At 46.8% G+C, this 21991-nt stretch overlaps 5 protein-coding genes across 6 annotated transcripts; 4 read left to right on the forward strand and 1 right to left on the reverse strand.

Annotated features, from left to right (window-relative positions):
- Positions 1-667: 667 nt before the first annotated feature.
- LOC117903259 (innexin inx6) lies at positions 668-2149 on the forward strand. The gene is made up of 2 exons (XM_034815162.1): positions 668-1384; positions 1445-2149. Exons 1-2 carry the CDS (start codon positions 740-742, stop codon positions 2147-2149), a joined length of 1350 nt encoding a protein of 449 aa, XP_034671053.1. The 5' UTR covers positions 668-739.
- A 350-nt stretch (positions 2150-2499) lies between these two features.
- LOC117903205 lies at positions 2500-3373 on the forward strand. Its single transcript, XM_034815091.1, has 4 exons — positions 2500-2594; positions 2669-2733; positions 2799-2858; positions 2924-3373. The coding sequence occupies exons 1-4, from the start codon at positions 2510-2512 to the stop codon at positions 3356-3358; spliced, it is 645 nt and encodes a 214-aa protein (XP_034670982.1). The 5' UTR covers positions 2500-2509; the 3' UTR covers positions 3359-3373.
- A 10421-nt stretch (positions 3374-13794) lies between these two features.
- On the forward strand, positions 13795-15601 carry LOC117903196 (N-acetylglucosamine-6-phosphate deacetylase). Its single transcript, XM_034815081.1, has 4 exons — positions 13795-14103; positions 14369-14637; positions 14697-15237; positions 15298-15601. The coding sequence occupies exons 1-4, from the start codon at positions 13872-13874 to the stop codon at positions 15477-15479; spliced, it is 1224 nt and encodes a 407-aa protein (XP_034670972.1). The 5' UTR covers positions 13795-13871; the 3' UTR covers positions 15480-15601.
- A 407-nt stretch (positions 15602-16008) lies between these two features.
- LOC117903206 (ras-related protein Rab-10) lies at positions 16009-19364 on the reverse strand. The gene is given in 5 exon segments (XM_034815093.1): positions 16009-17743; positions 17745-17813; positions 17882-17971; positions 18083-18282; positions 18946-19364. Coding segments are annotated over 5 exon segments (615 nt in total). The 5' UTR covers positions 19073-19364; the 3' UTR covers positions 16009-17614.
- A 96-nt stretch (positions 19365-19460) lies between these two features.
- Positions 19461-21991, forward strand: LOC117903189. Of its 2 annotated transcripts, none has more exons than XM_034815046.1 (2): positions 19461-19595; positions 19656-21991. In XM_034815046.1, exon 2 carries the CDS (start codon positions 19660-19662, stop codon positions 21844-21846), a length of 2187 nt encoding a protein of 728 aa, XP_034670937.1. In that variant the 5' UTR covers positions 19461-19595; positions 19656-19659; the 3' UTR covers positions 21847-21991. The 2 variants fall into 2 exon arrangements, with proteins under 2 accessions (XP_034670937.1, XP_034670938.1); XM_034815047.1 differs by having other exon boundaries at positions 19482-21251; positions 21288-21991.

Raw genomic sequence — 21991 nt, forward strand, 5'->3', positions numbered from 1 at the left:
AGATTTTTTATAATTTTCTGGATTCTGCGACCCGCGATTTTAAACTGAGAGAGCGGCGCAGATTTGAATGCGTGAGCGGCTTGGCTTCCAGAACAATTCGGGCTCTCCTTCTGCTCCCTCTCTTAGCACAAGAGAGCAAACGCTTGCGCGTTTGATGAGTGGCCTCTTTTTAATGCAACGGTGAATGGTTGTCATATGTTAAGAGAGGGGAGAGGAAGCAGCGCAAAAACGAAGGCTCTCTTCATGTGTGAGGAAAGGAACAGCAGATGCAGCAAGGGACAAAAGCTAAGAGAAGGAATAAGAAGGAGGAGAAGAAGGAGAAGAACAAGCGTGCCGATATTTCGCTCTCCCACTACTGTAAATGTGTGTACATATACATACATACATATGTATACATAGGAATTTACATATTTTGCAACGCGGCCGTTTGCACTATTTACAGGTAAAAACCTGTAATGTATTTGTTAATTCTGCCTATAATAATAATCCGCATCTCATCCAGAAATGTTAGCAACTCAGTTGCCAGCTGCAGTTCAATGCCCCTGGCAACACTGCTTTACAGCAAGGAGATAGACTGTCAAAAATTCGTGTGTCAAATTGTATTGAAAACAAAATACAAATCAAAATATTTAAAAGTTTTTAAAAGTTTTCCGACGGTACTCGAAGCGGTAAGTGGCGCCAGCCTGCAGTTAAAGGACTCCAACAAAAAACTAAACAAAATGCCGCCCAAGATTTAGCCATGTATGCGGCAGTGAAGCCCCTGTCCAAGTATCTGCGCCAGAAGACAGTGCGCATATACGATCCGATATTCATACTGCACTCCAAGTACACCATCGTCATACTGCTGGCCTGCACGATCCTGCTGTCGGCCAAGCAGTACTTCGGTGAGCCAATCCTGTGCATCAGCACCAACAAGCACACGGAGTACATTCAGTCCTACTGCTGGACAATGGGCACCTACATACTGCCCGGCGAGAGCAACACCAGCACGGGCCTGCCCGGCGCGGCCTTCAATCGGAGCGGCCTGCAGGGACTGATGGCCAGGGATCAGCAGTTTGCTCGCCTCATTTCGATAGCGGAGGGCGTCGGCCCCGAGAAGCGGGGCGTCACCAAGCGCCTCTATCTGCGCTATTATCAGTGGGTGTTTATGATCCTGCTGTTTCAGTCGCTGCTCTTCCACATGCCCTCGTATCTGTGGAAGGTGTGGGAGGGGCATCGCATGGCACAGCTGAGCTGTGAGGTGGGTGGCGCCATCATACTGGAGGACACCTACCGCACCCGGCTCCACATGCTCACCAAGTACTTTCGATCCAAGTTCTCCGGCATCCACTGCTGCTATGCCATCAAGTATACCTTCTGTGAGATGCTCAACCTGCTGATTAGCGTGAGTCAACGAAAATCTTCCATCACTGCAGGCATTTCCACTCTCCAATCTATTCGGTAGATACTCAACTTCTGGCTCATGGATGTCGTGTTCAATGGGTTCTGGCAGAAGTACATACACGCCTTGGCCGCCATACCCGTCTACGATTGGCAGCTCTGGAACATGATGACATCGCGCGTCTTCCCCAAGGTGGCCAAGTGCGAGATGTTTGTGTATGGGCCGAGTGGCACTCAGAATGTGCTCGACATTCTCTGTGTCTTGCCGCTGAACATACTCAACGAGAAGATATTTGCCGTGCTCTATGTGTGGTTCCTCTTCATTGCCATGTTGTCCGCTCTGAATATGCTGTACCGCCTCCTTCTCGTCTGCTGCGCCCGGCTGCGACTTCAGCTGCTGTGCACCCATCTGCGCGGCATGCCCAAGCCCCATGTACGCGAGGTGCTGACCACCGCCGGCTACGGCGACTGGTTCGTCCTCATGGGTGTCAGCGTCAATGTGAATCCCACGCTCTTTCGCGAACTCATCGAACAGCTCTACACGGAACTCATGGAGGAGCGTGCAGCCGCAGCCAAAAGAGAATTACCAGCCGCCCAGGTGCCAGGTGCTGCTGTTCCACAGCCACCACAGCCCACGCCGAGCGCCCCCCTTGCCGAGGCAGTGGCATCTGTACGCACCCTGACACTGATGGCTCCCACGCTGAACCTGATGGGCTCCAACAATGAGATTGTCAGCATTGATCGCTGCTGCGATGAGAGTCAAGCTTGAAATCTTGCATCGCTGCCCCTTTAACCATATATTCAATATATTTTAGCTACTTTAATTTTGGTTTTTGGAACAGTTTTTCTTTTGTTCAAAGAATGATAGCAGGGGGATCTGATTTCTGCACTTCATATAAACATTTATCAACAAGTGCCCAAGGGCAAGCGTTCCCAGAAATAGGTTCCCAGACGTTGTTCATAATTCTAACAAAATTTGAAACCTTTTTCGCGTTGCAATTCAATAGAAGTCTGATGGCTGGCTCCCAGTTCTGTTTGCTGTTTGCAGTGTGTGTGGCCTTCTGCCTATAAAAGACTCCTGCACGCTCTGCTTGGGGCACAGTTTGTAGCTGAACCTGATCCGATCGCCATGACATCGATGGGCAAATCGTTTATGTTCCTTACCTTCGTAGTGCTCCTGGTGTGCACAGCTGTCTTTCAGGACTACTGGCAACGTATGTTCATCTCTCTCTCTCACTCGCACTCGCACTCTCTCTTTCTGTTTACAATTAATTATTTGTTTATGCAGCGCGCTGTACAAAGCCCTTTGTGGATGTCGGTGGACGTTGCTTATTCTTCTCCTCCAACAAGGCCGTACGTAAGCCATTTCTCATGCCAACAAATATTCTCACTAATTGTTCTTTTTGGGACTTTTATAGCCCACTTATGAGTACTACAAAGTGACGTACAAGTCGCGAATTCTCAGCATACCCGTCATAGTGAGTATTTTCCAGCGACCACATTGGGGAAACCCTCCAATGATCCATCGATTGGTTGCTTGCAGATGGGCTGGCTGCATGCAAACCTCGGCTGCGAGGCCATCGATGACAATGCCCGGCTGCTGACAGTTCGTTCGGAGGCGGAGATGAGACTCATTGCCGACTACTTGAAGAACAAAGCCCATTCGGCAACGCATACGGTGTTCTGGTGCGGCGGACATCGCGGCCGCTTGTCCGATCCCAAGGACATTGATCACGAGACACTGCACGATTTCTACTGGCACAACGACGCCCAGCCCATGAACTATAGCAACTTTGTGGAAAAGGAGCCGCCAAAGAGGCGCTTCGGCGATGGCTACTGTGTCTACATGGAGTTCACGGGCACCCAACTGGTCATGGGTGTCGACAGTTGCCACAACAAGTGGTCCTTTGCCTGTGAGCTGCAAACTGGTGCTCCCCAACGACCAAGCCCCTTTGAAACTTCAAAAACGAATCTATAGAGTATGCAAAAGTTGCCACGAAATACATCCACGAGCCACGCGGCAATTATAAATATGTTTTATGAGACACTCGACTCTCGACTCTCGACTGGCGGCTTTTTATGTAGAAATATGAACCACTGCAAATTGCATTTCATTCGAATCGCTTCGAAAAACAATTGTTTGTGCAAAAAAAAAAACACAACACAGCTTTTTCGTATTTATTAACGTAGATATTGGGTGACCAAGAATGCCATTAAATAAGCAAACTGATCATAGATATACTCCGAATGGTTAAATAATGTTCCAGTGGCCTTAAGTTTTTATCTACATATTTTGCAAATAAACGAATTGCATCAAAATGCTAATAAAATGCACTAATCATAATGAGTGCGGGCTGCTATCTGCAAGCATAACACATAAACTTGAACAAACTTGAGCAAAAAGTTACACAAGCCAGGGCAGGTGGGTAGCGATGCTGGCGATGATTGTAAAACTCATCCACCCGTCCGGCAGGGATAGCGGAACGGGGGGAGACAGAGGGATTCGGCAAGCATGGCTGCGATGACAACGCAAGCGGCGGCAATTACATGCAGCTACTCATACAAAAGCAACAACAACAACAACAAACAGCCTCCACACAACTGCAACAGCAACAGACAGACAGACAGAAGAGAGGAAGAGAGAGAGAGTGGGAGAGCAATTAAAGAAAGGGTCGAGTCTTCTGATGCCCTTGATGTTTGTTATTGAATATGCATTGGGTGTCATTGTTGAAATAAAAATCAGACTTTGTTGTGAATGATCGTTCCGAAGAGTGCTAAGAGTGCTGATCGGTAATATATGTATGTATGTGTATGTACCTTTGTGTAAGCTTGCGCAAATATGCCTTCAAATCATAATACCTGCAGCAAAAGGGTATGCAAAAGAAAGACGAAGAGAGCTGAGAAGACCGAGAGAGCGCGCGGGCAGAGTAAATATTACTGTGTCTGAGGCGGCTCAAGAGAGAGTGCAGGCGAGAAAGAAAGAGAGAGCTTTGGGTTGTGTGGTGGGGGGAGCGTAAAATAAACAAAGTTAATTTTAATTAAAAACCGCAGGAAACCGAAAAAACAACAAAATGCTAAATAAAATGGGCGTGAACAAGACAGGGGCACTCAACGACGATGACGATAACGATGGCGATGGCGAGATGTTAAAGTCTTGCATATGCAAGTGTAATGCAATGCAATGAATGGCTTCAGGGGTGGCGTGGTGGTGGTGGGGTTTAACAACAACGCAAAGAGTAGATAGTGGCAAATAAACGGGAAAAGAGATAGGCAGATAGACAGACAGACAGACAGACAGACTGACAGACTGACAGACTGACTGCTGACTGAGTGAGAAAGAGAAAACATGCCGCCAGCAGTAACCGAGCAGCTGTAACCGGTTTGTAGGCCCACTAACACTAAACCAACACTAGCGCCCCACGCCCAGAGCCCACACCGAAGAGCGCCCTCGGAATACCCACCAATGGATAACTGTAACAAAGACACATGTAAACAATTTCGTTTGTCTTCATCGCTGCTGCCTTCACCGTTTCGTTTCGTTTCGTTTCGTTACGTTTTGTTTCCTGCCTCTAGTTTTAATTATACAAAGGGAAAACTTTACCCGCACACCGCACATCCTACACACCCCATTCCCCATGCCCACCAAGCGCCTGCCACTGCCAAGACGAAAGTTGAAAGTGAGCAACGGTGAAACGATTTCTAACCTACCCCTCGGTACACATTCCCCAGCCACAAAACCAAACGGCAATTGCCCAAAAAGTACAAGATGTACTGTTCGTCTCTGCTGCCAATTATGCATCAGGGGAACGAAATTATTGAAATCGATCAGAGGCAAAAGCAAACCAAAGAGCGATGAACATTTTTAACGAATAAATAGTGAAAATAATGAAAATTATAACCATAAACATTGGTTGGTTATTGGTTAACAGAAAATCGACAAGATTATGAAGAAAATAAATGCTAAAATCACAAAAATATGCTCAAAATGCTTTTATCTCTCTACATCTATCAATAAACCGAACCAAAAGCAATGTGGGGGGAGAATGATAACTCTGCAAAACTCTATTAAAGTAAAATTAACTTAAAATCAGAAGAGATGTCAGCAAAAGAATACTTCCAGTCCAAAAAGGACTGGAAACTGGCCCAGAAAATGTATAAGGAAGAAAAGATTACTCCGCAAGTGAGCAACAACATCCAACAACAACTGAGGCATGCTCAAGAAACCCCTTACCATACCCATACCCATAGTAATAATAAGGAAAAAAAAAATTGAAACCCGATGCCAGGCATTGCCATGGGTTACCTTACCCCCATGCTTGTCCTCGGTTGAGTTGTTGTCACTGGCGCCGCCACGAACAAAGAAAATGGCAAATAAATTAACAAGTTAATTGAGTTTCGTGTTTAGGCAGCGGCGAATACGAAAACGAAAACAAAAACGACAACGAAAACGAAAACCCAACAAAACCCCAAAACCTTATGGCCAATAATCGAGTGGAGTCTGGCTCTCCTCTTCCTTTGACTATCTCTCTCTCAGTCTCTCTCTCTCCATCTCTGTTTCTGCGGCTGGTGTCGGGGGGGGGGCTTGTTGCGGTTTGTCAGGTGCGTTAAATTTTGCGGTCCTCGTTGCGGCCGCTCTTCGGTTATTAACAATTAACAATTAATGCTAAATCAATAAGCAAACACGAGTAGAACATGTTTGAAAGGAGCCTCAATGCTCCACCCAGCACCCAGCACCCACCACCCAACTACCTCATACCCTTTTGCCCGGCGACCACTTTTATCTCTGACTCTAAGACAATGAGAGGACAATGTCATTTATATGCTAATTAGGATAGCTCAAGGAAGGGCTTTTGTTCCCCCTCCCCCCCTGGTCAACCGATTCTCGGCGACGAATTAATTAAAAATTGTTGCGACCTGGCCACGAAATTACCGAAAAGCAACGCCAGGCTGCAAAACGCAGCAAATGCAATCCGGAACAGGATACAGGATACGGGTCCTACTCATTCTCCATCCTCATCAGCAGCAGCAGCAGGAGCAGCAGCAGCAGCAGCTCCAAACACAAGCCTTGTCCAGGGCGGCGGCGGCGGCTCTGGTGTGTGGCTTTGGTGTGGGAAGGAGACGGGCAACGAGGGACATGTGTAACAAAATCATTTTTCAATTACATTTTCGGGTTTTCGTGTGTGCGGTCCGAGTTTGGTCCTTTAGAAATCAGCCACGACCACATACCAGGAGCTCGGCCAGGAAATACTAGACCTAAGAGGGCGTTGGGTAGTATGAGGCAGTCCCCCTCGACCACTCGACCGCCCGTTGTGTGGTGCATATTGAACATTTGCTGCAAAATTGATTTCACGACATTTTTGCGGACACCACGATGCACCCATAGCGATGCACCATCGATCGGATAAGCAGAGAATTATTCACCACGCTCAGAGAGACAAGCGCAAGACAGGGATAGAGATAGTGAAAGTCCCCAAAAGATATTGGCACTGTGGTGAAGTAAATTCACCATGGAACAGAGCTTACAATGAGAGCAGAGAGAGAGAGAGCGCAAATTGCTCGCTTGCAGCTGCATTCGTTGCTGATCAAAGAAATTCCTCTCTTCTTTTCATTGCTTTCCTGTCTTTTAATTCCGCTTGTATGTATGTATGTATATGTTAAATTTGTAAGCAACCAAGTTTCCGTTATAATCATTCCGCATGTGTTGCTCAGCCAAAAATATGCACCCCCCCACGCTCCGGTTATTGCTTTCCGCCCAACCAGACCCGAAAAGGTGGCATTATCTGTAAGCGAAACCGTTTTTGCAACAAACGGCGTTGATTCCATATTCCATCCCCCATGGCCATACAGCCGTAAGCCCGCTATAACTCCACGCTCTGCCCTTTCCCCTCGCTCCAGTCCATGTGGCTACGCCCCCGAGACCCGTTGTCCGGACAGAGCGAAGCCATCATCACCATCATCATCCGTGCCGTGCCGTGCCATGCCGTGCCGTTTTAATCAATTATAATTGCTAGCATTTTTGATTAGTTGGCACCTGCCTCAGCCATCAGCAATGTCCGTCCGTCCGAATGGTTGGGAATCGTTTTGGTCAACCAGCCAGAGCAACGTCCATCCATATGTTGGATGCCGGTCGGTCGGCATGTGGCTGCCTGTGTGCTGCCATTCTGCTGCATACATACACACACACAATGTACAATGGGTGTGTATGTGTGGTTGTGTGTGTGAGTGTGTGTGTGGTGCTCTGGCCAGAAGACTGGCAAACATTTTACGTAATTGCGCACATATTTAAATTGCGTTCCATAAAGCACAATACATCAAATTATGGTCCAAAGTAAAGTAAATCTGACAGACAGACGGAGCCAGAAACAACCGCCAGAAAAGAGAGAGAAATGAAGATGGAAATGAAGGTGGAGCTGGAGGTGGAGTTGGAGCTGGAGGATGGAAAGCTGCAGCTGGAGTTGTTGTGCTAAGGCCAGTTAATAAGTAAGCTGCAGAATTCATCTTGGCTGTCCGTTCGTTAGTCTGTCCAACCTGTCCTGGCCTGTGGACTGCCTCCGTTTGTCTTTTGCATGCATTTTGCATGAGATTTTTGTGCAAGCCCACTGTGGACTCTACACTGAGCGAACAATTTAAATAGCAATGCTTACATCATACAACTGGAGTCACAAATCGTAGCTTGATTTCCTTCTAGGTTGCAGAATTCTTCGTGAAAGCCGCAGAGCGCCAACAGCGATTGCTAACAGAGTGCTGTCGCAGAGGACTAACAGAGTGCTGCCTTGGACCGCTAACAGATCGCTGCCTCGGATCGCTAACAGAGCGATGCCGTGGATCGCTAACAGAGCGCTGTCGCAGAGCACTAACAGGCGCTGTCGCAGAGCACTAACAGAGTGCTGCCTTGGATCGCTAACAGAGCGCTGTCGTAGAGCACTAACAGAGTGCTGCCTTGGATCGCTAACAGAGCTGTCGGCGACTGCGGCTAGAGTCTGTTAGCAGAGCTGTCGGCGACTGCGACTACAGTCTGTTAGCAGAGAGTGCCGCTAACAGCGCTGTTACGCCGCTAGGGCGCTGGCCATACCCCAAGCATATTGTATTTATTTTCTCACAGTGCAGCCCAACACACACAAAGAGCATTTTGCACTGACAGTGTAATTTATTTAGATTGTCTTGGCAAATATTTATGCACATGTTTTTATTGATTTATACATCAATTGTTTCCCTTTGGGGGTCCAAAGCCCAAGCCAAAGCCAAAGCCCTGGCTTCAACGCTGTCCGTAATTAACGAAGACGAGAGACGTCGACCCCGGGCTAAGGATAAGGATAGGCACCGCACCCGGTCTCAAGTAGCCATCAAGACAAATTACCTGAAAGCGATTTCGGTCATATCGGGGCATACTCGCAGAGCGTTGAATGAAAACTTTACCGCACTTAAGTGTCGCATTTATGGTGCCCGGAAGGGGCAGACACTTTGACATACCATACCCTGCCCTTGCCACTGCCCCCGCCACACACCACCACGAGTGGAGTTCAAAGCTAATCCCTTTCCGTGCCTTCCTGGATTAGTTTTGAATTGCCGCTCCCTCCCACAGCCGCCCCAACCACCAGATTAGAGGCAATTGTCCGTGAGTCTTCTCGGGGTTGTGATGGACTGGGGGAGCAGCCACCCAGCCCACTACTCGCACTTGTGGGTCATATCCATCCTTATGCCATGGCTGGTTAAGTTTGCAACTGATTTGATTTCATCTTGGCCAATTGTCCGTCCACGCCTACAGCTAAACGGCAACAAAAAAAGGGAAGACACCCACAGGCACAGGCACAGGCACTGTGCCCGCTCGTGCTCCAACGTGGGACATATGTAGAAATGTATGTAAATATGTAAGTACATATAAATATGTATGTACGTATGTACTTATGTATGTATACATACATATATCCAAATCGTTGTGATGTGTGTCCATATATTCATATACGGCAAATATTTCACAGCCAATTTCGCATCCTCACACACAGTTTCTTCGTCGTCGTCGTTTGTCGGCTTGGTTCTGGACTCCGTCTTCGTCTTCGTCTTATTCTTGTACTCCCTCCCCATGCTGCTGCTGTTGCTGGTCTCCGGCTTCCCCTTTGTCCGCTTTTGCGCTCTCCTTCTTCGTCTTTGTCCCCTTGCTGGCCTCCAGTCCTGCGGCTCCTGGGCAGGGACAACATCCACTATTGTGCATACAAACTGTAATAAAAAATTCAGTCCACGTCTCAAGCACTTATTGATACGTGAGCATAGATGACACACACACACACACACAAACTCGCATAAGTAGCGCATATATATGCATAGGATCTGTGTGCCAAAGGGGAGCGTGGGGCAGCAGGCAGCAGGCTGTCGACCCACAACAACAATTACTGACCCTGAAAAAACCGGCCATCAATCGGCATACAACAAATGGCGTGAAAAATGCCGAAAAATACTTTCACGACTAACAATGCAAAAAAAAACAAAAACAAAACCAAAGCAAAGTTTCAGCAACAAAAAAAAGAGTGACAAAATTCAATAAAAAAAAGTGCAGAAATGTCTGATAAAAAAAGAGTAACTTAAAAAGTGAAATATTTGTTTAAACAAAACCAAGAATGCGCGTTCAGATTTTGTATGCTTTGCAAAGGTTTAAGGAAATATTGAAAATTGTTTGTTTTTAGTCAACTTTTGTTTAATTATCTTTCAGCTATCGAAAATCCATTGAAAGGGCATGCATTTTATTTGTTTATAAATATGTGTGTTAATTATATCATTTGCAAATATTGAATTGTTTTATGCGATACCACACAGCCTGCCAGGGTATTTGTGGTGCAAACAAACAAAGTGAATCCCCATCAAGCGTAAGGGAATTTCATCTCTAAATAAATGGAAAGTCGTCTCCTGTCCTGCCGTACGTCTGTGTCAACAGCAGGCAGGTAAATGCCATTAAATGTGTTGCGCATATTTCTGTGACACGAGCACAGAATGTTTTAATTAATGAAATTAACTAATAATCGGTGCGGTTGCTGTGTCGTGCATGACGCTCCTGTAATATAATATACCAAAAATTTGCACCTTGCATAATTATTCAATTAGTCATTACATTAATCATTGCTCTAAATGGAATACCAAGCGCAGAGCTTCCTTTAATGCTCAGAATCCAATATTATACACTGAAATTGGATCTATTTAAGCAAAAACTGTTGAAAAAAACAGAGAGAATGAATGAAAATGTAAATTTTTATCATAATTTCTGGAACATTTATTGACCTTTTTGCTGTCCTTTGATAACTTCACCAAAATATTAATTTTCTGACAAAGCTTCGGAAATATTTAGTTAATCATTTGAGATTTCTTAAGTTTATTTTATAAATAATTGTCGTGCAAACAAGTAGAAGCGACACTGTCAAAGCGTACGCAATTTGTCCGCTAATATGTAGGTGGATCCAATTACCATCTACTACATCTACATCTACATGCATGTTTACATATGTATGTACATACATACATACATATTTATCTGCATGTGTGATGCATTCAATACATTTTAGAGCACAAGTCAACTTGCGCATCGAAATCAACTACCATGTTGTCATGTTGTTAAAATATTGCAATAACAAATAAAAAAGGATTAATATGTATGTATGTATGTAGTTGCATATGTATGTATGTATGTAGATGTAGATTTGTACATTAAAACATTCTTCTGCATTAGGGCACATAACTTATTTATGCAACATGAATCGCAGCTATGCCTGTACATATCTAATATTATTTTCATTATTTTTCCATTATATTTTTGTTAGATTTTTGCAAGAGATTTGCCCAGGTAGAGGGTATCCCTATGCTTGATAGCCCAGAGCCAATGGCGCTCCCACTTGTCTCATATCGTTTTGTGGTATTTTCGCTATTATGAACAATAAATGAATTGGTATTGGATTAATTAATTGGTAAATTGCAGCGAGAGACACGCACGGCGCTATTGAAGGACGCCCATAAGGAGCATTGATTACTTCAATTTTATATAGTTATTGTATGTACACTTATACATACATACATACACATGTACACACAGTTATCTACTATGTGTGTAAATGGACGCGAACAAATCAATTAACATTATTCATTGAAAGACAATTAATTCCCATAATTAAGTCTTATGCAATGCGCTGAGGCTGTTTGAAGTGCCAACAAAAGCCAAACCCACAATATTTTTGCCAAATGAAATTATTGTAAACAAAGTGCATGCATATGTACATACATATGTACATACATATGTGCATACATATCTCTTTACATATTTGTATTATGTTCTGGGCATAGACATACATTTAAGAGAAATTTAAGAGATCTAGAGTATGTTATTCCATGGCCTGCTGCTCTCTTGCTGCTCTCCATCGCTTGATTTTACGGTTGTTCTTTCCTTCCTTCCCAACGGAACTTACCCCAAGTGTGCCATTGCCAGACCAGAGATCGCTTTAACGATATTTGCCTATTATGCCGCTACCTGTACCCCACCCCTCACTCACACTTTCCGGCTCACTGCGCTCTTTCGCTTTCTCCCGCTCTCTCTCTCTCTCTCTCTCTCTCTGCCGCAGTAGCGCCTAATGTGCAAAGCACAAAGGAGCGAGCCAATCTCGGCATAAACAGGTGACATCAAGAGCGAGAGAGAGAAGAGACAATAAACTGCAATGGCATATATCGTGGGGTGTCGCAAGGCGTTGCGATGGTGTCGAGAGAACACACGGGGCGGGACGGAGCACACAAAGAGTAGAACATTTTGTTAAGGCCACTTTGCGACATTTTAATTTAAATGCTAATCAGTTGCCAATAGAGAAAAAAGAGTGAACCTATGTATCGCACCTCCTCACACCTCGAGTGCACTCTGCCGGTCCCCTCCCCCCCTTTGCAAGTCATTTGCGGAGAGGAGCATGGCAGTGCAGGTGAGAGCGGACTGGGACTTCGCATGGTTTGTCAGGGGGGGAGAGGGGAAACAGCGCTGCTGCAATTTGTGTAAAATGTCGGCCATTGTGGATTAGTAGCAGCAGCGGTAGCGGCCGTCGTCCGTTCGGCGCAGGCCGGCCCACGAGCATGTGGAGAGGGACACCTGCAGCCAACGGTATAGTTTGTATACCCTGCACATAGGGTAAGTCGACTGCAAGCTGACATTGGCAGCAACAACACGCTGCAAAATAAGTTCGGCCAAGGGAAATTCTACCCTTCAACGGGAAGAGTATTTACAACTTCGGCTCGCACTGCTTTATTGTTTGTTTCTGTTTTGTGGCTGTTGCTGAAGCTGCTGCCGTGTCATCATTATCATTTGCATTTGCATTTTCGGCAGGCAGTCAGGCAGGCAGTGGCTCAGCCACCTCTTTGCCCTCTTCTTTGGCTCTGTTGTTTCACAAACATTGTCATTTTATGCTGCGTCCACAGCGTGTACGTCTCCGTATGGCCCGGCGATAGCATCAGCAGAGGCGGCGGTGCTGTCATGTGAGTGTCAAAGTGGCAAAATTGCTAATTCCCTCAAAGCATTTTGGGCCATAAAAACAAATTGGACATGGGCCCACAGAGAGACTCTGTGCATAATAAAGTCAACCCAAGAGTTGAATATGCAATCAAAAATTGAATTAAAGATTGACAGGAACTGCATTAAAGTGATTCAAATCTCCCACCCTAAGCGATAAGTATCGATAGACTACACATAAGCTGAAGCTGGCTGCTGACACACTCATGGGACTGTCCATCTTGTCGTTATTTAGCGTATTTCTATGGCACTCACCCACCAGCACTTAGTGGCAGGGTGACCAGCAACATTTAGTACCCTGGGAGGAATGGATATTCTCGATTTGTGGAAATTTTGGAAATCTCTGGCTCAATAACATATCAATCTGTGTTGGTATAGATAGTAAATTATAGATGCCGAGAATGTATCTAGATCGGTATATAGGACATATGAAACATATGAAGAGGTTAAAAGCATGCAAGTCTAAGACAAAGTCATTGTTAATGTTTAAAAGCAGTTGTTAAAATGGATTAATATTAATTATGGCAAATAGGGTACAAAAGTGCCCATACCCTACTATACTGTCGGTTGGCCAGCAACAAATTGTCAAATGAGTTTAGTGAGTTTTACCCTTATTTTGCAAGTCATGAAAATTAGCCAATATTGTGGAGCATTGATTGATGTACTGTTTAAAATTATAGTTTAAGCGCTAAGAGTCCTAACTAGCTGGAAATATTAAACAGAAGATCAAAGCTGAGGAAATGATTTAAGACTCACGGTATATTTACAGTATATTTTGCAAATGAAAGAGTATATTTCGGTATATTTCCGAGGATCTGCCACTATGCAACACTGATTGTTCATTTATTTATTTATCGTTAATTTCGCTTTCGTTTTCGTTTTCGTTTACGTTTTTATACTTTGTTAATGCAATGTTTACTTTGTTTTGTGTTTAAAATAAGCTTAATTTAGTTAACGACCACCAACTGCCATGACGACACCGCGGAGCTGCGACTGTGATAGCCCCCAGCAGCGATTGCTGCAATTTACCAACTGCCGCCTGGTGCGCGGCCACCAGTTGGTCCGCGACGATCTGTGGGTGCGCGATGGCAGGATCATCAATCCCGAGCCTGTATTCTTCGATGAACAGGCGAGGGCCCACAAGCGCATCGATTGCCACAATGCCATCATAGCACCCGGCTACATTGACCTGCAGATTAATGGTAAACAAAATCCCTCCCCCACGCATTTCACTTTCACTGCTGCGGATTCAATTGGCGCGTCAAGGTCGATTAATTTCGCTAGCCCATTTACATGAGCGGCTGTTGATTGGACACGTAATCAGCGAGTTAATCTTATCGTGCCCCGCCACAAGTGCTGCACCGCAGTCACCACACAAACAGCACACAGCCCCAGCACCAGCTCCAGTCCAGTTCGCGCGATAAGCATTGGAATGACCCTATTAATGAGCACTTTACTACCCATTAGGTGGCTATGGCGTGGACTTCTCGCACGACAAGGACACCATTGAGGCGGGCGTCAACAAGGTGGCCCAGGGACTGGTGCAGTCGGGCGTTACCTCCTTCTGCCCGACGCTGGTGACCTCACCGAATGCCAGCTACCATGCGATACTGCCGCGCATACCCAAAACTGTGCCAAACGGTGCCGGCATCCTGGGCATCCATGCCGAGGGTCCGTTCATCAATCCCCAGAAAAAGGGCGCACATCCCGAGAACTGCATTCAGACAATCGACAAGGTGAGCGGAGTGAATCTCTTTCCATTTCTATGTCATTAATCCATCACCATCGATTTCAGGGACTGGAGACACTGGAGACCACTTATGGCTCGCTGGAGCGCATCAAGATCATTACTTTGGCGCCGGAGAAGGTCAGTGATCCGGAGGTGATTGGGCAGCTGGTGGCCAAGGGCATAACCGTGTCCCTGGGCCATTCTGTGGCTACGCTGAGCGACGGCGAGCGTGCCGTGCAGCAGGGTGCCACCATGATAACGCATCTGTTCAATGCGATGCTGCCGTTCCATCATCGCGATCCCGGCCTTGTCGGACTGCTCGCCTCCGATGCCGTGCCCCAGGGTCAGACCGTTTACTTTGGCATCATTTCGGATGGTGTGCACACACATCCCGCTGCGCTGAGGATCGCCTATCGCACCCATCCCGAGGGCTTGGTGCTGGTGACCGATGCCATTTCGGCGCTGGGCCTGGAGGATGGCGTCCATCACATCGGCCAGCTGCCGCTGGAGGTGCGCAGGGGCAAGGCCTTCATTGCCGGCACAGAGACACTCTGCGGCAGCATTGCGCCCATGGACGAGTGCGTGCGCATTTTCCACAAGGCCACCAGTGAGTAGAGGCAATGCACCGATAAATAGTTGGTCTAATCTTTATGCCTAATCCACACAGATTGCTCCATTGTGTATGCCATTGAGGCGGCCACACTGCATCCTGCGCGCTGCATCAAAATCGATCAACAGAAGGGCACCCTGGACTTTGGCTCGGATGCCGATTTCATACTCCTGGACGACGAGCTGCGTGTGCTCTCCACATGGATAGCGGGTGCCTGCGTGCATCAGTGTGTCCAGTAGCCAGTACATACATAAATATATGTACATAAATACATATTTATTATGTATGCCGGAATGTATTCGTAATGCACGCTGCACGCTGCACAATTCTCTGATTAAAATGTAAAATCTCGACATTCCAATTATGTGCCGCTCCTCAGATTTGTTTTTACTGGCTAAAAGTTGTGTGAAAACTGCCTGGAAAACTCTTTGCTGCCCAAAGATTTGATTGCTTTCGGTTAAGGGAGAAATTGCATCATCCAGACGGTGCCAAGGTTGCAGCTTTATCGCTTTAAATTGATGAAATGTTTGATTTGTGTGTGAAATTCTGCTTATTTCAAGTTTTATAATCAGACGCTGGCTAGCTCTCAGCACGTTTCTAGGCAGACGTCGCCAGGGCATGGAATGTTATCTATTTGATTGGAGTTCTAAGCATTTTAGACTTGTTTTTCGAGCGCCATGAGATGGAGTTGCTGCACATTATTCTGTGGCATCTATTGAGCAAAGGAAAGTCGGATGTGCGCCCCGAGGAATGCTGAAAATTTGGATTTTTGGATTGTTCATTATATATTTTGTTGTTTTTTAATCGGTAAATCATTTGGTGTGGACAACTACACTAAATCCATATACAATTACAAATAATAAGTATTACACACAAAAAAAAAAAATTAAATGGTTTACAATAAAATTACAAGAAGGAAAAAGTACATTTAGCATGAACATATTTAGGCTGGATTTTGTTTTTAGCTGGGCAACCACACACACCCAATGCCCATGCCTACAGCTGTTTATGTACTCTCTATATATATGTATATATATGTAATGATCAGTGAACAAAACGTGGAAACAGTGGCACAGCGAAACCAACCTCTGGCATGAGTAACCCGAGCCCAAACCCGCACCCGAAACCCAACTCTGCGACAACTTGCACAAACAACGAAACGAAACGTAAGCAAGATCTCAAGCCAGGTAAGTACTAGTATTAGATGGTAAACAATTATTACAACATGTTCAAGTCAGATTTCAGACAGAAGCAATGGGCGATCGAGACATGTCATTGACATTCCTGATAGTCGTGCCAAAAATCAACAATCAAATGCTCAGACTTTCTTATCGAAATGCTGCTTCTGTTCTGCTAATGTTGATGCAATATTTAGCGTTCCAGGATATTGCGGAGGGTGATGCATGGCTGCATATTGTATGTCTAATGACTGCGCTATAATTTCTATAATCTATAAAAAACAAAACGTTTGCCAGAGGTTTGTGTGTGTGTGTGTGCTTGTAGCAAATCGGAAGATGGAAACTTGTTGGCGGAGCAGTAAAAGGTGCGCTAATGTAGTGGTAATAGTTAGTTAGTTACTAGGAATCATCGTATATAGCATATCAAAAAATGTTCCATTATACAAAAAATTGCTTGTTTTTTTGTTTGGTTTTTGTTTCTGTTTGTTTTTTATGTTTGCTTCTAGACTCTATAGAGACATTCTATGGAAAAAAGGTTGTGTGTGTGTTTGGTTACGTTCTTCTAGTGGAGATTAAGCCCTATTACACGTATTGTAAAAAATCTGTACCACGTTAGCTAACTAGAGATCGCCTCATGGTGGGGGCAAACCAAGTGCCAGACGCCTGGAGTGGCCCCTGAGACAGACATGAAATGCAGTTCTGTTTCTCACATTCTTTGCTGCTGCTCCTTCACTTTTCCTTGTTGGTTCTTGTGTTGTGCGTTAACTAACGTATTCGTATTCGTATCCGTATCCCACATCCATTTGCATTTGCATCTGTAGCTGCCTCTGCCTCTGAGTCTGTGTCTTCCATTATAACCAACATCATTGTAAAGTCTCGTCCAAATGTTCGTTGTTGCAAATTGTTTAAACTTTTAGGTAGGTTGTTTCTGTTGCTGTTGCTGTTTCTTGTGCTTGCTCTGTTGTTGTTCCTTCTGCATATTTTTGTTGTAGTAAGTAATTTCTCTCCTCTCCATTCAACCACGCTCTGTGTGTGTGTGTGTGCGTGTGTGTTTTTTGTCTACGTTTATTGCTTCATTTGTTTCTAAAACTGATCCGCAAACTCCCAATTCTCGTCTCGTCTTCATCGCACACACGACACGACCACGGCCCCACGGCGGAGAGAGCCTTGACCACTCCACGCCACTCGTCCCCGTTTTACGCACAGCATTTGCTGTAGCCCGGCGCCTTGTCATTATTCCGACGATCGATGACGACACGCTCCGGATTCTCGGCCGCCTCCTTCCCAGACGTCTTATCCAGTATGGCCTCGGCGAGCTCGCAAAAAAGCACGCTCAATGTTGATGTTCGACTTGGCGGATGTTTCCATGAACCGAATGCCATGCTCTCGAGCAATCTGAATGGAGAGAGTGAATGAGAAGTTGACCGCAGCTCAAGCCCCATAATCTTTTGAGTTTTACTTACCGCCTCGCCGCGCTCCTTGTTCACCACACGCTTGTCCGTCATGTCGCATTTGTTGCCCAGTATCATCTTTTCCACATCCTCATTGGCATGCTGCAGAGACAGAGAGACAGAGAGAGCCACACAAGCGAGCGAGAGAGAGAGAGATAGAGAGATTGTGTGTGAATGATGTTAATGAATCAATCAGGGGACGCTTGCACTCACCTCGTCAATGTTGCGTAGCCATTTGACGATATTCTCGAAACTCTTTTCGTTCGTTATGTCATAGACGAGCATGATGCCCATCGCCCCACGATAGTAGGAGGTGGTTATTGTGTGGAATCTCTCCTGGCCGGCCGTGTCCCATATCTGCAGTTTGATCTTTTTGCCCCGCAGCTCCACGGTTTTTATTTTGAAATCAATTCCTACAAATGAATCAAAATTTAATCATACATTATGACGTCACAGCATGCGTTAGAATTCGGTTGTCCTCTCTCATAAATAATGAATCACCAGAGCACCACACACACACACGCAGGTACACACAGGGCCCATGGGACAGACAGACACGGACATGGAAGTGAGCCAGATAGATAAATAAATGTTTGCACGTATCGGTTACGTGTATTAATCTAGTTTTATTGCCTAACTAGGGGAAGGGTTACCGTTACCCTACAGCCACAGCCACAGCCACAGACACAGACATAGCTATGCAAAGTTCTCCCCACAGGCCAAGTCCAAAGGCTGCAACGATCTCTACATGCACACATACATGCATATTTATTTGCACATGCAGAAAGAAACAGTAAAATGCATTCATCCCAGGGAACATGTGCATGTAGAGTTTTCTCTTGGATGCATGGTACCGATCCCACAGATAAGACAATGCCACGCCCAATTACACACACGCATATCCTTGACACCGTCGCCGCTGCCGCCTACCCACTGCCACAGCTGACACAAGTTCGGCTTCTACACACATGTGCATACACATGTTCATATGTGTGTATGTATGTGAGTCAATTGTAGGCAAGTGTTTGTACAAATAAACCGATTCGATTGCCTTTTTGGACAGGCCATGCACTCACCTATGGTGGATATAAAGGTCGAGGTGAAGGCATCATCGGAGAAGCGAAATAATATGCAGGTCTTGCCAACACCCGAATCGCCAATTAGCAACAGTTTAAAGAGCAAATCGTAGGTTTTCTTCGCCATTTCCACACACCAGCGGCTCTTTTAGAACAAAGCACACACAAACACACGCGCAGCTCACAACGCACGCACCCACACAAACACGCACACACACACGCACACACCCACAGCACGCAGGTGACTAGCGATTAATGCTCTTGGCTCTAAATGCACTTTTATATGCTTCGCTTTAATCCTGATACTATATATATATATTTCTTTGTTTTCTTTGGCTTTGGCTGCTGACTGATTTTATAAGAAAAACGTTGATTTATTTCAGCCTAATGCGCATTCGACTTTTTATTTTTCTCTTTGCAATTGTTGCTATTAGTGCTGTAAAACCATCGATGGCCGCACAGCCTCAGCGATAGTAGAGTATATCGATGGTCTGCCGAAATCGTTATGCAGCACTATGCTCTGCGCAGTGAAAGCGTATAGCAACACTGCAACCTAAACAATTTCCAAAAATTCTGTGCATTTTACCTATTTTCTACTTTTAAATACAACAAAACTGTTTAATTTGCGCGCTAGAGCGGGCAAAAAAGTGGTAAATAGCATTGGCAACAAGCAACAGCCGATATTTAACGATTCCCTTGCACGGAGACAGGGTCATGGATGTCGACTGGCAAAACAATCTGACTGCGATTAAGGATCGCGGCCAATATCTGTTGCAGACTGAGAAATGGGCCGACTGTCGCTTTCTGGTGGGCACGGCGCCCAATCATCGCATCATTGCCGGCCACAAGCTGCTCCTGGCGATGGGCTCGCCGGTATTTGAGCGGATGTTCTTTGGCAATCTGCCGGACAAGACCGATCCCATTGTCATACCCGATGTGCAGCCGGAGGCCTTCGAGGCCATGATGGAGTACATCTACACGGACCGCATCACCATTGGTTCCTTCGACAAGGCCTGCGAGCTGTGCTACGTGGCCAAGAAGTATATGCTGCCCCACGTCGTCACCCGCTGCACCCACTTCCTATGGGCCGATCTCAGTCCCAAGAACGCCTGTCGCGCCTACGAGTTTGCCAAGCTCTTCGACGAGCCGCGCATCATGCAGAGCAGCATGGACCTCATTTCCACCAACACCAGGGAGGTACTGTCGGATCCCAGCTTCATGGACATTGAGGTATCCACACTGATGGCCATACTCGACCAGAACCGTCTGAACATCGACTCGGAACTGGATCTGTTCAACTGCCTGCTGAAGTTTGCCAATGAGCGGGGCATTCTGAACGAGTCCGGCCAGCCCGAGGGCCTCTACATGTCCGGCGACAAGGAGGTGACGACCAAGCAGTCACCCGACCACTCTAGCGGCGACATAATGGTGGAGGAGATCAAAATGGAGCCAGATGTGGCCGCCATGGTGCAGCATATGCATCAGGATGACGACGGAGACAGCTTCGAGGCAGACCCCAATGGGCCCTCAACCTCGTCAGCAGCGGCAGCGGCCGCCGCCACAGCATCGCCCGATGCGGATGCCAATGGCGATGCCGAGGCCGATGCTGCTGCCTCTGACGATGTGGTCATCATTGAGAGCGACGCCTCGGGCAATGCCCTCGACGATGAGGTGAATATGATCAACATAATGGATGCCCAGCGCACCATCATGGACGGGGCCATGCTGCGCCAGGCGGTCAAGAAGATACGCTTCCTTACGATGACACCGCAGCAGTTTGCCGAAGGACCGGCGCGATCCAAGCTGCTGCAGCAGCACGAGGCACTCGCCATCCTCATCAAGATCTCCAGTCCCACGCTCAACGACTGCAACATGCCCGAGGGCTTCTGCATCTCGCGCAGCACTCGGAACTTCTACGAGCCGGCCCACCGACAGCGGGAGCTGGCCGCCTCGTATCGTCATACCGGTGCCGCTGCCGCAGCGACGGCAACCTTCTTTCCGGTTTTTGGGAATCGCAACAACGGGGGCGAGGTGCTCTTTTCCCGCATGGGGGCCACCATACATCGCACCAACAATCGCGCCGACGCGCCCGCCCCCCCTATTAATGCCGGCATCTTTGGCGAGGAAGGCATCATGCCCATAGGGCTGCGCGCCCCGGAAACGGTGAGTGTGGCGGACAATCCGGGCGCCAATCCACCCAGCCATGCCACATTGCGCTGCTTTGGCGATGGCTATGAAGGCGGAGGAGCTGCGCCCGTTGGCCCGAACAACGCCAATGACAACGAGCCACCGGCCGTGGGAGGTGTGGCTGGAGGAGGTGCCGGTGCTGGCGCTGGTGCTGGTGCAGGTGGAGTTGGAATTGGAGGAGAATCTGGTGGCAATCAACACAACGACATGGTCCGTGCCTACTGCACGCGCTCGCTGACACGTCAGTTTGATTATCGCAATACGAGCGTCACGGATGCGGGCGTCACCTTTCAGGTGGACACAAACATCTGGATACTGGGCGTACAGGTGCCCACGCGTGTGCTCTGCGGCGAGCTGATGACCTCCGCCGGCTTCACGGAGCGCTACAATGAGGTTCTGTACGCACACATCCAGGATATGCACGGTTCGCGCATCACCTACACCCATTGTACGGCACGGGTGCGATACGACTCGCTGCTGGACATCACCTTTGACCGTCCGGTGTATATCTACCGCAATCAGATCTACAAGATATATGTGGTGTTCAACAAGGCCGGCTGGTATCCGATGTACTCGTGCGTGCCCGACGCCAACAGCCATCGCGTCAAGTTTATGTTCAATGTCGGCAATCCCACGGAGTCGGTGCGCGATGGCCTCATCTATGCGATCATATTCTTCACACCCCAGGACCATGCACGGCATCTGATCGACTGAGCCAGGTATTCAACGGATGTCGCCCACATTTGGCTTCACTTTAGGTTTAATTTCGAATTTTTGATGTGATAGTTTTAGGCCGGGCAAGACTACTTTGCCCACTCCACTCCACTCCTTCTCTTTAGAATAAAAATTGATCATCCTA

Source organism: Drosophila subobscura, chromosome A (genome assembly GCF_008121235.1).
Source record: "Drosophila subobscura isolate 14011-0131.10 chromosome A, UCBerk_Dsub_1.0, whole genome shotgun sequence".
In the NCBI taxonomy this organism is placed as follows: Eukaryota; Metazoa; Arthropoda; class Insecta; order Diptera; family Drosophilidae; genus Drosophila; species Drosophila subobscura.